The sequence below is a fragment of the Castor canadensis genome, chromosome 4, assembly GCF_047511655.1.
Source record: "Castor canadensis chromosome 4, mCasCan1.hap1v2, whole genome shotgun sequence".
Taxonomy (NCBI): Eukaryota; Metazoa; Chordata; class Mammalia; order Rodentia; family Castoridae; genus Castor; species Castor canadensis.
In genome coordinates this window covers 185,479,998-185,495,847 of record NC_133389.1, presented here as the reverse complement: position 1 = coordinate 185,495,847, position 15,850 = coordinate 185,479,998, and the positions used below count along the sequence as shown (strand labels likewise).

Sequence of the window (15,850 nt, the reverse complement as noted above, 5' to 3'; positions counted from 1 at the left end):
GCCGCGCGCGCATGTCGCCGTACGACTCGCCCCGCCGGGTGGCTCCCATGCCCGCCCGCCCGCCCGCCGCCACAACCGCCGCGACGCTCCGCTGCCCTGAGCCGTGGCCCGGCAGCCCGAGCGCGGCGCGGGGCGGGGCGGGCGGCAGTGCGCCGCCATCTTGCCGTACGGCGCGGCCGCGGCCCACGTCCCGAGCCGTGTCGCCGCGCTCCCTCGGGGCGGGCCGGACCGGCGGGCGGGCGGCGAGTGCCGGAGCCTGGCGGCGCGCTGGGCCGAAGCCCGCGATGGTGATCTGCTGCGCGGCCGTGAACTGCTCCAACCGGCAGGGCAAGGGCGAGAAGCGCGCCGTCTCCTTCCACAGGTACGCGGCCCGCCGCCCGCTCCGCCACGCCCCCGCCCCGGCCCGGCGGGGCCCTGGGGGAAACTGAGGCCGCGCGGCGGGCTGGGGGCGGGGATCGCCGGGCCCGCCGGCGGGGTGCCGCAGAGGAGTCTGGCGGGCAGGGGGCGCGGCGCTGTGTGACCTTGGCCCGGACCGGCGTCTCTGGGCCGGGCGCCCCGAGCAGTGGGGGGTGGGGGGCCCCGGGTCCGCTCGCCCTCCCCGGCCTCCGGCGCCGCCAGCCCCCGGAGCGGCGCCTTCTGGAAAGGCTTCCTGGGGCTGATGGTCCCCGCCGGCCCGGGGACTCCGCTGTCGCCCCCGTGGGCGGCCCACCCGAGGTGCGCGGCCGGCGGGGGGCGCGGGCGCCGCCGCGCTTCCTGCTCCGCGCTCCGGAGCCGCCCTGGCGCTCGGGCTCCCGGGCTCCGCCGCCTAGGCCGGGGACGGGGACGGGGACCGGGACGGGGCGGCGTCCAGCGCGGGGATCGCGGACTCCGCCCCGCCGACTTGCAGCGGGAGGTACCGGCAGAGCCCCGAGGGCTGCAAGCCACCTGCACCTGCTTGTGCTTGGTGATGCTGGTGTTAAGTTTTAAGGACCGGAATGGCACGTGCTGCGGGGTGAAAGTCCGCGGGGTTCGCCCCCAAGTCTCAGGTCGCTTCGGTAACACCTAAGCCGGCCAGCCTGCTTTCGTGACAGCTTCCTAAAGAGCACGTGTTCCTGAAGTCTCCTTACTGTTTTTGAAAACGAGGCAGACTATTGCAGGGCAGGCTGCTGTGGGCATTGCTAACGCCTAACGTGGAGGGGTAGAGGGTATCTGAACCGGGGATCTCTAGGAGTCAGACTCCAAAAACCTTGAGATCGGAGATTAGAAGGCCACCTTGCTGAGAACTTCTAGATCCATCCTGTTAGGGTCCATCCTGGTCCTCAGCCGCTCAGAGCAGTTAGGAATGCTCCACCTCCCCCCCCCGTCCCCCATCCCATGCAGTTTGGTCTGAGTTTTCTTAATACAGATTCTTCATTCTTGCCTTAACGAAGAAGTGATAAATATCTTTATTAGGTATTCCTACTTTGTATAAATTTGGCTGTTTTTAGTATCTTATGCAGGTAGCTACAGTATTTTGTGTAAGTACATCTGATATTTATCTTTATGTGACTGCCTTACTTCACTCTGCATAATGTCCTCAAGGTTCACAATGGGCTGGGTGACCCCTAAAGGAAGCAGTTTTGCTCCTGGTGGTGGAAGCACATAGGACAGCAGGACTACTTCTGAGTCACACTCTAGAGCTGATTGCCTCATGCTCAGCTGCTTGGCCCCAGGTGGGGCCGGCACCCAGTGAGCACCTCCGAAGCTCTCCTGGTTTCTTGGTCGTTCTCTGTGGCTGACACTGCCTGACTGCTTATAGGGGGTCAGCCATTCTGGTTTTAGTGTCCACAGTCCCACCTCCTAGGCACCAGGAGGACTGGTCAGGGATCAGCTTCTAGGAGCTACTTCCTATAGTTTAAATGCCATCCTGCCATGTCAGCCTCCTTCATACCCACTGGACATTGCCACAGTAGGGAGAAGCAATGTGCATCACGCCTATGTCCTCTGCAGACTCAGGCTCCTGAGGAGGATGTGGGTCTTTCCTCTTTCCATTTCTGTAACAAGTTGACAGTAAAGGTAGTCTTTAATCCTTAAAGTTTTAAGCAGATGAAGTCAATATGGGTTTTGATGCTTGCAAAAAATACATGTTTTGCTTTTATAGTTGATAATTTTAGGAGGAGACATTTATCTCTTACTGCTTTGTCATTTGTTGTGCAGATTCCCTCTAAAGGACTCAAAACGCCTGATCCAGTGGTTAAAAGCTGTTCAGAGGGATAACTGGACCCCCACTAAGTATTCATTCCTCTGTAGTGAACATTTCACCAAAGACAGCTTCTCCAAAAGACTGGAGGACCAGCACCGCCTGCTCAAGCCCACTGCTGTACCTTCCATCTTCCACCTGACAGAGAAGAAGAGGGGAGCTGGAGGTCATGGCCGTGCCAGGAGAAAGGACACCAGCAAGGCCACAGGAGGCATAAGGGGACACACAAGCACCACAGCTGGGAAAGAAGCCACAGGTCCCTCGGTGTCCTTGAGTGAAAACCTGATGGCCAAGCCCGAGTCCCACAGATTGAAGCGAGCTGCTCTGCAGGGTGACACCGCACCTGGGGCCACCCCAGATGCTGTTAGTCAGGAGCAGGAGCAGCAGTCTCTAGAAAGAACACTAATAGAGGGACTGACCACTCCAGCAGCGGGCAGCCAAGGAGTCCCAGAAGTGTCTGCCACAGAGGATAGCCACCAGAACATCACCTCCTCTGCTGATGCTGGTGGGGCAGACAAGAGTGGCATTTCCATGGAGGACTTCACCCCCCCAGGATCTGGGGCTTGCAAGTTTATAGGCTCACTTCATTCTTATAGTTTCTCCTCCAAGCACACTCGAGAGAGGCCATCTGTGCCCCGAGAGCCCATTGACCGGAAGAGGCCCAAGAGAGATGTGGAGCCAAGTTGCAGTGGGAACAGCCTAGGGCCCGACAAGGGTGTGACTCAGAGTCCCCCGAGTTCCTCACTCACAGTGACGCCTCAGAAGCCTTCCCAGAGCCCCTCTGCCCCTCCAACCGATGTCACCCCGAAGCCAGCTGCAGAAGCTGTGCAGAGCGAGCACAGCGATGCAAGCCCCATGTCCATCAACGAGGTCATCCTGTCGGCATCAGGGGCCTGCAAGCTCATCGACTCACTGCACTCCTACTGTTTCTCGGCCCGGCAGAACAAGAGTCAGGTATGCTGCCTGCGGGAGCAGGTAGAGAAAAAGAACGGCGAGCTGAAGAGTCTGCGGCAGAGGGTCAGTCGCTCAGACAACCAGGTGCGCAAGCTGCGGGAGAAGTTGGACGAGCTGAGGAGAGTGAGCCTCCCCTACCTGAGTGGCCTGCTGCCCCCCAGCCGTGGTCAGTACCCAAAGTGCTCCCCTGCCTCCCTCCCACCACAAGGTCTACCTGCAGTGAGGCTCATGTCTTGAGGGTCTCTCTACAGTCTGAGGGGGGGACTCTGGTCATAGCCACACCTTGTGGATCAGGGAACCCAGGCTAGGGAGCTGATCACTTGCTCCCAGTCACATGAGAGGCTCTGTGTGAGGACGTGACATTTGCAGCCAGCAGGGAGGGCCTGCATTACTGAGTGCAAGGTGCCTGAATGGGGGGCAGGCTGCGCCTGTTGCGTTCTTACACTGAGGCGGGTTCCAGCCCAGGTAGGAGCTCGAGGAAACTGAAATAGACAAGTAAATGCTTAGGAAAGTGTAGGAGGTGCTTTCAGTGTTGGGTGGGATTCTTTCGATTCATGTTTTGTGGACACTCTTGAGGTTTAATGGTGCTAGGCATTCATAATTATTTCTTTAACAGTTACTTGATTGTACAATTTCTATTCAAGTACAATAAATTTCACTTACTAGCTGTGTGAAAAAAAGGAAAAAAAAAATACAATAAATTCTCTCATGTAAAAATTAAAACATTATGGCCAAGAAATGAAAATTTCCATTTTCATATAACTTCCAAATTGTATTCTTTGTTGATATTAAAAATGTAGAGTGCTGGCTAGGAGCTGGTGACTCATGCCTATAATCCTAGCTACTCAGGAGGCAGAGATCAGGAAGATCAAAGTTCAAAGTCAGCCTGGGCAAAAATACCCAATACACACACAAAAAAAAGGGCTGGCAGAACCGCTCAAATGGTAGAGCACCTGCCTAGTAAGAGTGAAGCCCTGAGTTCAAGCCCCAGTACCACAAAAAAAAAAAAAATGCAATCTGTCAGAGTATTTTCTTGCTTTTATGTACGTATACTTGCCCCCATACAAATAGGTGGACTATATTTGTATGTATTTATTGGCTGTGTTTTGGTTTTCCTTGTATTGTACTGTCAAGTACTTTTAAAACTGATTTCTAGGTCCTCCACATATTAAGGAGAGTGACCTTTCCTCTGTACACATGGAAGCATTTTCATACCACATTGTTCATTATCTCTGTATCAGCATTTGTCAAAAGATGTGATTAACACTTCTGGTGGAACAAGAGTTTTGAGACCTCCCGGACCCCCAGGTGAAGTAGAGCCCACCTCATGAGTTTCTAGGCACTTCCTGGGAAAAGCAGCCCCAGTTAAGTGTGGCTGGTGTGCGCTGCATCCTCAGAATTCTTGGGCTGCTTTTGTAGTTTCTCATGCTTGAGGTTGCTTTTCTTAAATTTTCCTTTTGATGGTACTGGGGTTTGAACTTGGGGCTTCATGCTGACTAGGCAGACACTACTACTTATGTCCCTCTGCCAGTTCTTTTTTATGTTGAGTATTCTCGAGATATAGTCTGGTGAACTATTCGCTTGCGTTGGCTTTGAACCAAGATCCTACAGCTCTCTGCCTCCTGAGTAGCTAGGTTTACAGGTGTGAACCACCAGAACCCCACCCTACGTTTTCCTCTTCTTCTTAGACTTACAAAGCTTGTCACTCATACAGTCTTTCCAAAAAACCAGCCTTTGTCTCCATTTTTTCTGCCTCCTTCATCCTTGCTTCTTTTTCTTTGCTCTGGTCCCCGTGTGTCTATTAACACCTGCAGTTGTGGGTCTTCTCTCCCTGTGGCCTCCTTCCGTGGATTTGCTCAGGCTGTACTCATTGTGTTCATCACCAACTAGTTTGTCATTTCAGCCTTGACATTTGTTGTTTAGACTAGCATTGTTTAGACTAGGGGTGGTGGGCCTTCATTTGCTAGGTGCAGAGCTCTTAGGGGAGTTAGTTTAAACTTTATTCTATCAGAGTTTCATAATAGGGTCTCTTAAAGCCTTCTGCTTTTTGGAATCTCTTTCATTGTAGCTTATTACAAAGTCTGCTTTTATGACCTGCACTGTGATGTGAGAAGAATGCATCCCCTGCACTGGCTGGGATCTTGCTCATGCTTGATCAACAGGTCTGTTGCCTACTTCTTAGGTGCTCAGTGCATTGACTTCTAGAAAGATAGGGTTAAGCTCTAGATTCTCTCCGTGTCTGTCAAGTCTTGCTTTAAGTTTCAAGACCTTATCAAGATGCATGTTTTCTTTTTTTTTAAATTGGGGTTTGAACTCAGCCTCATGCTTTCTAGGCAGACACTCTACCTCTTGAGCCATTCCACCAGCCCGATGCCTGTTTTCTTTAATGTTGTCAATACAAAAAAACTTTCTATGTCCTGTTTAAAGCATTATTTTTTTGTTTTGTTTTATTTTGTTTTTGTTTGAGTCAGGGTCTCACTGTGTTACCCAAGCTGGGTTTATACTTGTCCTCCTGCCTCAGCTTCCCAAGAAGTAATGCCTGGGATCACAGACATGTACCATCACTCCCAGTTAGAGGCATCTTTTTGTTTCTTTGAGATAGGCTCTTTCGAACTGGAGATCCTCCTCCCTCCATCTTCCAAGTGCTGAGATTGCAGGTGCTCACCACCATCATACCTGCCTAAGTCTGTTTTTCTGTCTCCTTATTTTCATGTCACTTTATTTTATAGCTATATTTTTTGATTCCAGAGCTGTCAGCTTTTTATAGAGTAATGTAATCCATTTACAAGTGTGATTATTGATAAATTGGCATTTAGGCTGACCTTTTAATTTATTAGCCATTCTCACTCCTTTTTCTGTTCTTCTGTTTATAAAATCAAAGCAAACATGTCAGCCATCTTTCTGATCGGTCTCCTGGTCTAAGGCTATACCTACTGCCCTGAACATGCCGGTCTCGTCTGGTCAGTCTCCTGTGCTAGCCTCCTTAGGTCCACTCTCGGGGATCCTGGCTGCATGTTGTTGGTATCTTTCCCCCTAAGTATTTAGATTGGTTACTGTATTTGTTACCAGAACTTGTGATGCTCCAGGGGGGAGATCTCCAAAAGGGATGAGGCCTCTCCCTGGTGCTTGGGTACCAAATTTGTGATGCTGTCACAAAAAGGAATTTTGGGACACATCAAGGTAGAGACCTTTAAAGTGTATTAGTAAAGCAAAGGAAAGATAGAAACATAGTATGAACCCAGAAGGTGCAGGCACATCAGATAGCAGATATAACAAATATTTTATTTATTTACTTATTTTTTGATGGGACTGAGGTTTGAGCTCAGGGCTTTGAGCTTGCAAAGCATGCATTCAGAAAACAGGTGCTCTACTGCTTGAGCCATATTTCCAGTTTGCTCTGATTATTTAATTTTTGGAGATTGTCTTGTGAACTATTTGCCCAGGCTGGCCTCAAACTGAAATCTTTCAATCTCAGCCTCCCCAGTAGCTAGGATTACAGGTGTGAGCTACTGGTGCCCGGCTTGATGAGTGTTTTCACATCAGGGGTATTTATGGTGAAAAAGTAGGTTAGGGGTTAGCCCAAATTCATCTTAGCAAAAGTGCTCCCATTTGTTCTGACACTTGGTATATTTAATCATTTTTTCTGTTACGCTATCTTTATCAATTGGGCCCAGGGATTTCAAGGTTGGCCCGCTTACTAAATTTGGGTCATCATGCCATAGATGTCTGAACATCCCTTTAAACAAAAGATAAGTCCTACCAGATGCTCCCTTCAAGACTAGTGCCCATCCTTGAGATAATATTTTCCTTTGTAGCTATCTTTTGTGCTCAGAGGAGTCATTTTCCCAGGGTTCTTCGAGGACAAGTGACTTTCTCTAGGATACCCTTGCTCATTCCCAGAACGTGATAATCATTTGGCAAGCAAGGTCAGTGGGAGAGAGCTGCTCTTCTGTTCTTTTTACTAATTGTTGCAACTTATTGAGGTGGGGTAAGGCTTCAAGCAAAGAAAGTAGTATTTGTATGTTTTTAATCAAGGTATTCATTAATACAGTGTTTATCTCTGAATTCCTGGGTGCTGTTTCCCATGCCTCATTTTCCCTCATCTATCCTGTCTCATATTCTATTCACTACTGTTTATTGTATCCCATTTGTCATTTTTGGAAATAGCTAATGATTTTTAAAAATTCATATCCTGGTGCAATTTTGAAAGAGGGTCAGTTTTCCTTTGGCCTCAAACATAAGAACCTCTTTGGCCTGTACCTGAGGAATCACTTCTCATGCCAGCCAATTGGACTCTAGTTGTCCTGCAGGAGACCTGCCTCTTCATGCAGAGGTGGGGAAGGGTTCTTCTTGGCCTGGGGATGGGGAAGGCCACCCACCATGCCTGGTGTAGACCACATAACTTTGGTCTGTTTGCATGTACTTTGACCTGAAGGCTTACAGCTTTTCAGGTGTGGGAGTTTTCTTCTGCTTCCTTCCTGGTATGTTAGGGATTGATAGGTGGCTTTAAGCAGGGAGCAGCCTGTGTGCTTTAGGTTTTGTAGGAGATCCCCAGCTACTGTAGAAAAGGATAACAAGGGGCTTCCAAGGGGTGGGTGGAGGCACTGGCCACTGCTGCCCTGACTTGAGGGAGGGGTGATGGCAGAGTCAGGAATGCCATAGTACTACCTGGGGAGGAAAACAGCAGCCATGGCTGAAGGCTGGCTCTGGAAGAATAGTGCTGGTTCCCCAGGGTGGGAGAGAACTGGGGCAGAGCAGGCAGCTGGAAGAAGAATCGGGTTTTAGATGCCCTCAGGAGCCAGCTCTGGGTTCTGAACAGGCAACCAGCCTCCTAAAGTTGGAGGGATGAGTCTGAGAGGTTGGGTGAGGTCAGAGGATCTGAAGCCCCAGGACTGGACAAAGTGGTGGGCTGGACTCCTGCAGCCAGGAACAGCCAGGCAGACCTAGGAAAGGAGACTGAGAAAGTGGAGGAGCCATGAGAGAAAAGGGTTTTCCAGATAGAAGGGGCCCTTGGCTGTGTTGGACTCAGTTCTGACCAGAATGGAGAAAGGTGGCTGGTCTTAGCCCCCTGGTGTCCCTTGTGACTAAAATCTCTTTAGAGTGGTGGGGTGGAGCTGGGTGTAGAGGCAGCATAAGAGGTGGGCAGTGAGGAGAGAGGCCAGAGAACAGGCACTTTCTTTAAGTGCCATAATTGGAATTCAGATAAGTGGACAGTAGCCTAAAGGGACATGGTCCCAGGGGAAAATCTTGTTTGTCAGTGGTGAGGACCAGGGAGGACCCTGCGGGACCCCAAGCCTCCCAGCAACCTGGCAGGGGGTGTCAAGTAAGGGAACAGATACGGTCTCTGCTCTGGACAGGGCTGGGGTACAGAGAGAACAAGAAGTGTCCACAGCAGGAAATGATGGGAGAGGGAAAGGGCACCCCCACCACAGCCCCAGGCCTGTTAGCATGTCTGACTGCCTCCCTCCAGTATGTGCTCTGCCTGGTCTCATTGATGCAGTGGATTTCTTCATTGAGGGAATGTTTAGGTCCTTTCTTAGGGATTTAAGTGGACAAGGCTCTCCACATGCTTATTCAGTCCCTTCACTTTTGGAGACGTCCTCTGAGCAGCTGAACCAGGGGCTTGAGGCTAGAGCAGGCTGCGGTCAAGAACCCGTGCTGCCTGTCTTTTCTCTGGGGTGTTCCTCTTCCCCCAGCCCTTCCCATACTGGGCCTCCCAGCAGATCCTAGGAGTGTGCTTCTGCACACCAGTGAGGGTGATGTTTCCATGTGGTCCTTACCTGCTCATTCACTTCCCCACTGCCATTGCTCACCTTGCTCTGACTTCTCCATGTCCTGATGTGATGATATTAATCTCTGTTAAGCACTATTCACCCATTTCCATCTTAATAATTTAACATTTACTTCAGAAATCTCATTGCTTTGTAGATTCATAATCTATATGTGATTTTTTTTTCTTTCCTGATGCTGAGGATAAAACAGCCTCACTTAAGCTATGCTATACCACTGAACTGCCACTCCTCCGGGCCTGCGTATAATTTTTGAATTAACATGGGTTTTTGAAGCCTTTTCAGTAGGGAAGTCTTGAACATGTACAAGTTAAACAGATCCCTGTCACTCAGCTCCAATATTTATTGGTACTCTTTCTTGTGTCATGTGTACTTCTGCCTATACCCTAACTCTTTCTTGCTTATTAACAGATTGGTTTTTGGACACTTCTGGGTTTACAGAAAAATTGCATAGTACAGAGAATAACCCTCCACCTTCTCTATAATTAACATCTTGCATTAGGTACATTTGTCACAAGTTAGGAGCTAACATTGATACATGTTTTACTAACAAAATTCATGGGTTTTTATAGGGGTCTGTGTTTTCCTTGATTGTTTTATTTGTTTGTTTGTTTGTTTGTTTGGAGACAGTCTTACCATGTAGCCCAGACTGGCCTCCCAGTCTCAGTCCTCCTGTCTCAGATCTTGAGTGTGGGGATTGCAAGTGTGCTACCACACGTGGCTTATATATTGGTTTTTCTGTGGATGTAAGTTTTCAGATTAATTGGGTATAGATCTAGGAGAATAGTTAAAAGGTCAAAGTATGTTTAGCATTGTTCCAAACGGTTAAGCTGCATTCCAAGTGTTGGAACCATTCTGAACTTCCATTCGTAATGAATAAAGCCTGTTGCTCCACGTCCTCCAACACTTGGTGTTCTCAGGGTTTTGGATTTTTGCTGTTCCAGTGTAATGATACAATGTTGAGCATTCTTGTTTTTGATTTTGTTTTTTGTCAGACTGGGGTTTGAACTCAGGGCTTCCCACTTGCAAAGCAGGCATTCCAGTGCTTGAGCCACACCTCCAGTCCATTTTGCTCTGGTTATTCTGAAGATGAGGTCTCTGGAACTATTTGCCTGGGCTGGCCTTAACCTGAGATCCTCCTGATTTCAGTCTCCCAGGCATGAGCCAACAGCTCCTTGTCTGTTTTTTAATGGTCACCCAGTTGTCCCACCATCTGTTGAATAGGTAATTCTTTTTCCATTGAACTACCTTAGCTCCTTTGTAAAAATCAGTTGCATTTATTTGTGTGGGACTGCTTCAGCACTCTGATCTGTTCCATTAATCTGTGTATTCTTTTGCCAGTACCACACTGCACTGATTACTGTAGGTTCATGGTAAGACTTTAAGTGGAGTAGTTCTCAACTTCATTCTGCAGTATGGTGTTGGCTGTTCTGAGTGTCTGTGCCTTCTCCTCCAGCCCTGAAGATCTGCTGGCACTTACAGCACAGTTTGCTGGGACTTTAACTGGGATTGTGTTGCATCTGTAGCAAGTTGGGAAGAACTGCCATCCTGGCAATATTGAGTCTTTAGTCCATGAACATGGAGACCTCCATTTATTTAGGTCTTATGTGATCATTTTTCTCAGTTAAAATATGTGTTTTATGTACATAGTTCACTATTTATATCTAAATATTCCTTTTTAGTGCAAATATGAATTTCATTGTGTTTTTAATTTCATATTCCCACTGGCTGGGAAAGCAAACAATCTTTATATATTACCCTCATATTCTGCAACCTTGCTGTCATTGCTGAGTTCTGCCACCAGAGTTTGAGGTAGTCCAGATGTTCCTCTGTGGCTAGGTACACTTGTAACATAAGACATTGCCCCAGGTGCAGCAAAAGAGCCAGTAAGAGTAGGAAGACAGCAAGGAGTGATTATTAGCAAAGAGAAAATACTCCTCACGGGTGACGGAGACATGGCAGTTCAGGTAAGAACTGACTGTGTGGATGCTGTTGGGACCTGGGGTTTTATCCAAAAGTGGGGTTGCTAGGTGCTAGAAACTGAGGACCTCCCTTAAGTGTGCTGAGCTGTAGGGAGGCCCAGCCTGTGCATTTGATCCTTTGCTTTCTGTTTAACCTTGGTGTGAGGACAGGGCTCCATAAGGATACAGAGCCATTATCTTGTGCAGTGGCTCAGAGTAAGCCATTACCTCAGTAGTGGGTCCAGGTATGAGCCATCTGGATGTTTAGAAGAGAGTCTGGTAGCCCAGGGCTTTTCCTCCTCCCTGCTCCTGCCTACTTACCTGCCTAGATAACAGTTCCAGGAGATTTTTTGTGGATTCTTTGGGATTTTCTACAGTTATGTTATCATGAACAAAGACAATTCTGTTTTATCCCTTCCAGTCTGTAGGTGTTTTATCTATCTCTTTCTCTTGCTGCTTGAGGTAGGACTTTGAGGATGAGGGAAAGCATCCTTGCTGTGGTCCTGATCACAGAGGAGAAGCCTCTGGTTTCTCACATTCAATACCATGAGGTTGGGATATAATGAGACATAGTCCATCTTTACTCAGTTCCTGGCACAAAACTCCTAAGACCTTTGGAATTGCCTGAGTGATAGGGGTGAGAAGAATGTGTTAGGGCTGGAGGCATGGCTCAAATGGTAGAACACCTGTCTCTACAGCCAAAAGCCCTGAGTTTAAACTCCAGTACTCTCCCCACAAAAGCATGTCTTCTGTTATTCATAAAAAACCCACTTCAACCATACCTGAGTTTGTGCTCTGAGGCCACTCCTAGAAAATGGGGGCTGGTCACCAAAGGTACCAACCTTGTGATTAAGAGGCCCCACCCTGGCCTTTAGGGAGAGGAGTGGGGCTACAGACTGAGTTAATCACCAATAGCCAGTGATTTAATTAGTGATGCCTACATAATGAGGCCTCCATAAAAACCCGATGGGAAGCAGTTCTGAAGGGTGGTTCATAGGGCAAGGACACTAGAGCACTCTAAACCCCTTCCCTTGCTCTCTCTTTTTTTTTGAACTGGTTCCTTTTTTTATTGTTGTGCTGGGTGGGAATACATTGTGGCATTTACAAAAGTTCTTAGAATATATCAAATATATCATGCTTTAATTCACCCTCTCTACCATTTGCCCTCCCCCCTTCTGTTTCTTGTTTCTCATTTACTTGTTTGTTTATTTTGCAGTATTGTGGTTTGAACTCAGGACCTCATACTCGCTAGGCAGGTGCTCTTACCACTTCAGCCACTCCACCAATTCTTGTTTCTCATGTAATTCCATTGGGGTCTGAGTGGGTGTTGTGTGATTTCTGTCATTCTGTATTTTTCTTTCCTGTTGTGTTTGTCTTTGGCAGTACTGGGTTTGAACTCAGGGCCTCGTGCTTGCTAGACAGGTGCTCTACTACTTGAGCCAAGTCCCCAGCCCCTGATTTCTGTTTTTAAATCTGTTAAGGTCTGTTTTATGGCCCAGAACGTGTTCCTTCTTGGTAAATGGTCCATGTGAGCTGGAGGATAAGTAGCCTCAAGGTGTGGGTTACATCCTCATGGATGCTGTCACCCCTGGCTGTGGCATTCTGGTTTTTTGCCTGCTGGATTTGTCCTTTTCTGGCAGAAGGTGCTGATGCCTCCAACTGTAACAGCGCCTCATTTGCTTCTCCACTCAGGCCTCTTAATTTTGTTTCACAAATGATGCTCTGTTATTAGGGACGGTCACTCCAGTTCTCAGAGAATTGATGGCTTCATTATTATGGACTGTCCCCCTGTGTCCCTGATAATTTTCCTTGTCCTGATGCTTGTTTTGTCTGGCAGTAAAATAACAAGTTTCTTTTTTGACGAGGGTCTCACTGTGTAGCCCAAGCTGGCTGAAACCAATATTCTTCTGCCTTAGCCTCCCAAGTCTCCCAAGTGCTGGGGTTCCAGGCATGCACTACCATGCCCACCATTCTCTTTACTTTTAATCTGTGTCTGTTTAAAATGGAACTCTTTTAAACAGCATAGGTGTGGGTCTTTTTGAATTTGCTGACAGTCTCCTTTAATTGGTGTGCTAGACCATTCTCATTTAAGGTGGTTGTTGATAGTGTTAGACTAATGTCACCCATGTTGACAGCTGCTTTCTATGTGCTCCTTTTATTTTCTTCCCCTGCCTTCTCTGGTTTTAACAGCATTTTGCGTGGTTTGTTCTCACTTTTTTCAGCATTTCAATTATATTTCTTTTGAAAACTCCTTAGCGACTTGTCTGGAGTTAGCACTACACATTCAGAACTAGTCAGTTCCATCTTTGGCAGCACCATCCTGCCTTGTGGTGGCCAGTGCCTGTGACAGGGTGCCAACAGCCCCTTCTCCATCCCTGTGGAATGCACTTCAGTCATTCGTTTCACTATTCACATGCAGTAAACAGTTTCTTTTAGGTCAACAAAGAACAAGAAAAACCTAGCATGTGTAAGACCTTGGTTCAGTCCCCAGCACTGCAAAAAAAAAAAAAAAAGGAAGAAAGATTTTATTTTGCCTTCATTGATAGTCTTCCTTTATGACCTGTATCATGTGCCTTCTCCATGAAGAATTTCCTACATTTCTTGCAAGGAAGTACTAGCAGTGAACTCTCTCAATTTTTGCTTCAAGAAGATCCTTGCCTCTGAAAGGTGGTTTCACCAGCTTCAGTATTCCATGCTTTTTTGGGGACAATTCTAGGACTTGAACTCAGGGCAAGGCAGGTGCTCTACCCCTTGAGCCATACCTCCAGCCCCTTTTTTGCTTTATTTATTTATTTTTATTTTTATGGTAGAACTGGGGTTTGAACTCAGGGCTTCTCGTTTAAAAAGCAGGTACTCTACCACATGAGCCACAGCCTCTAGTCCATTTTGCTCTGGTTATTTTTGGAGATAGAGTCTTATGCACTAATTGCCTGGGCTGGCCTCGAACCTTGATCCTCCTGATCTCAGCCTCCCAAGTAGCTAGGATTACACCTAGCTACCGTGTAGCCACCCTTACCTGGCTTCTTGTGCATGGCTCATCTGTTCTTCCATGCTGTCTGCTTTTTCCATTAGGGCCCTTTCCCATGGCATATGTTAATCATCAAAGTTACAAATTCTCAGTCTGAGCCAGGTGTTAGTGGCTCACACTTATAATCCTAGCTACTCAGGAGGATCGTGGTTGGAAGCCAGCCTGGGCAAGTAGTTCTCAAAACCTTAACTCAAAAAATCTCATCACAAAAAAGGGCTGGTGGAGGCCCTGAGTTCAAATCCCAGTACTTCCAATAAATAAATTCTCAGCCTGGCAGTTCTGAAATCTCAGTCATATCTTGAGTCTGGCTCTGGTGCTTGCTGTCTCTTTAGACTATCTTTTCCCGCCTTTTAGCATTCCTCATGCCAAAGGGCAGAATTACAACAATTTAGTTTATGAAGATCTTAATTTGCTTTAGTTCTTAATCTAGAGTCAGGCAAGACTTCATTCAATAAAATAGAATGAGTGTTCCCGTGGACTGAGCAGAGGAGGTTGGTTTTATAGACAGTGACGAGCAGAAAAAAGAGAACAAAAATTGGATTGGTCATTTCAAAGCTACTTTTTTTGTACAGTGAGGACAGGAGATAGAATAATAGACAACTGGTTGACAGGTGTCCCAGGTTATTTTCACACATACATGCATTCATTCCATGTGGGTTAAGATGGGGAGACAGCCAATACGCCAACTGGAATGGGCCTGTTTGGGACATTGGGTTGTCACTTCTCTCCCAACTTCTCCAGGTCAGAGGATAGCTTTGTGTGTGTTTGTGATTTCAACGTGGGTGACTTCATTTTGTTTTGGTGTTTTGTTCTGTTTTATGTTTTGAGACAGGTTCTCACTATATAGCACAGGCTGACGTTCCTCCTGCCTGAGCCTGCCAAGTACTGGGATTATAGATGTGCTATATCACACTGTTTTGGTTTTTAGCCTGGTCTGTGGGCTAGTGCAGGAGCCCAAAGACTCCTGGAACACTTGCGTCACGCTGACAGGTGGGTGTGTACCAGGTGGTAGTTGTGGAGGTGAGGAATCCCCTTCATCTGGCTAGCTGTTGGGCTGTTGAAGCTCTGCAGTGGCCACGGGTGCAGTAGTTTCAAAGCCTTCTACGTGCCTGTTTTTGTCTTTGGGTTCTCCAGGAATCGCTAGCACCAGAGTGTGCCTGGCGCTCTTTGTGCTGTCATCCTGTTCCTGTGCTGGAGGCCCTGTGGAGAGGGAAGTGGTCTGTAGCACAGTTAGATTTCAGCCCTGGCATGCCTGTGTTCCTGAGCTGCGACCTTTGCAAGTGTTTGGGGGAGACAGGAAGCAGCAGGCATGCCCTTCCCTGGTGAGATAAGTCCCTGCAAATTCTGTTCCTGCAGAGCAGCCCATGTTTTGGAAAAAGCTCCAGGCTTGTTTCAGAACAGGTGATTTTCCTTCTTGGCTTTGCATGGTGAGAACCTGGTACGTTTCCTGGAGCCAAACCCCTGGAAAATGTCAGGCCCCAGGATGGCAGTCCCCAGCAGATTCTCAGGCTTGCTCCTCAGCCTCCGGCATGTCATCCAGGCCACTTTGGCATTCCTGCCAGCTGGAGTCTCCTGTAGGTTCTGCCCTAGGGACACTGATCTGGACTGTGATTCTGTGTAGGGGGGAGCCATTGGTGGCCTCATTTTCCAAATGGGTCCAAGAAAAGTCTTTGGTTTTGGTTCCTTCCCTGTTTTTCTTGTTGTAAGATGGGAATATGACTTTTGAGCTCTTTAACTAGCAGAGCTGAAACTGAAAGTCTCCCACCCCATAGTTGTACGTTCAGTTATTGTTGATAAGTGAGAAAGCTACTAACTTTAAGAACTAATTAGTAGTCATATCAGTGTGTCACTAATTCTAGTAGTTTTTCAGTTGAGTCTCGGATTAACTAGATAATGCAAC

At 47.9% G+C, this 15,850-nt stretch overlaps 1 protein-coding gene across 1 annotated transcript in view; it reads left to right on the top strand.

Annotated features, from left to right (window-relative positions):
- Positions 1-194: 194 nt before the first annotated feature.
- Positions 195-15,850, top strand: part of Thap4 (THAP domain containing 4) — a 40,807-nt gene continuing 25,151 nt past the window's right edge. The window contains exons 1-2 of the mRNA XM_020157711.2: positions 195-361; positions 2,176-3,338. Coding sequence (XP_020013300.2) covers positions 285-361; positions 2,176-3,338 — 1,240 coding nt within the window. The 5' untranslated portion in view covers positions 195-284. The remainder of the gene's footprint in view (positions 362-2,175; positions 3,339-15,850) is intronic.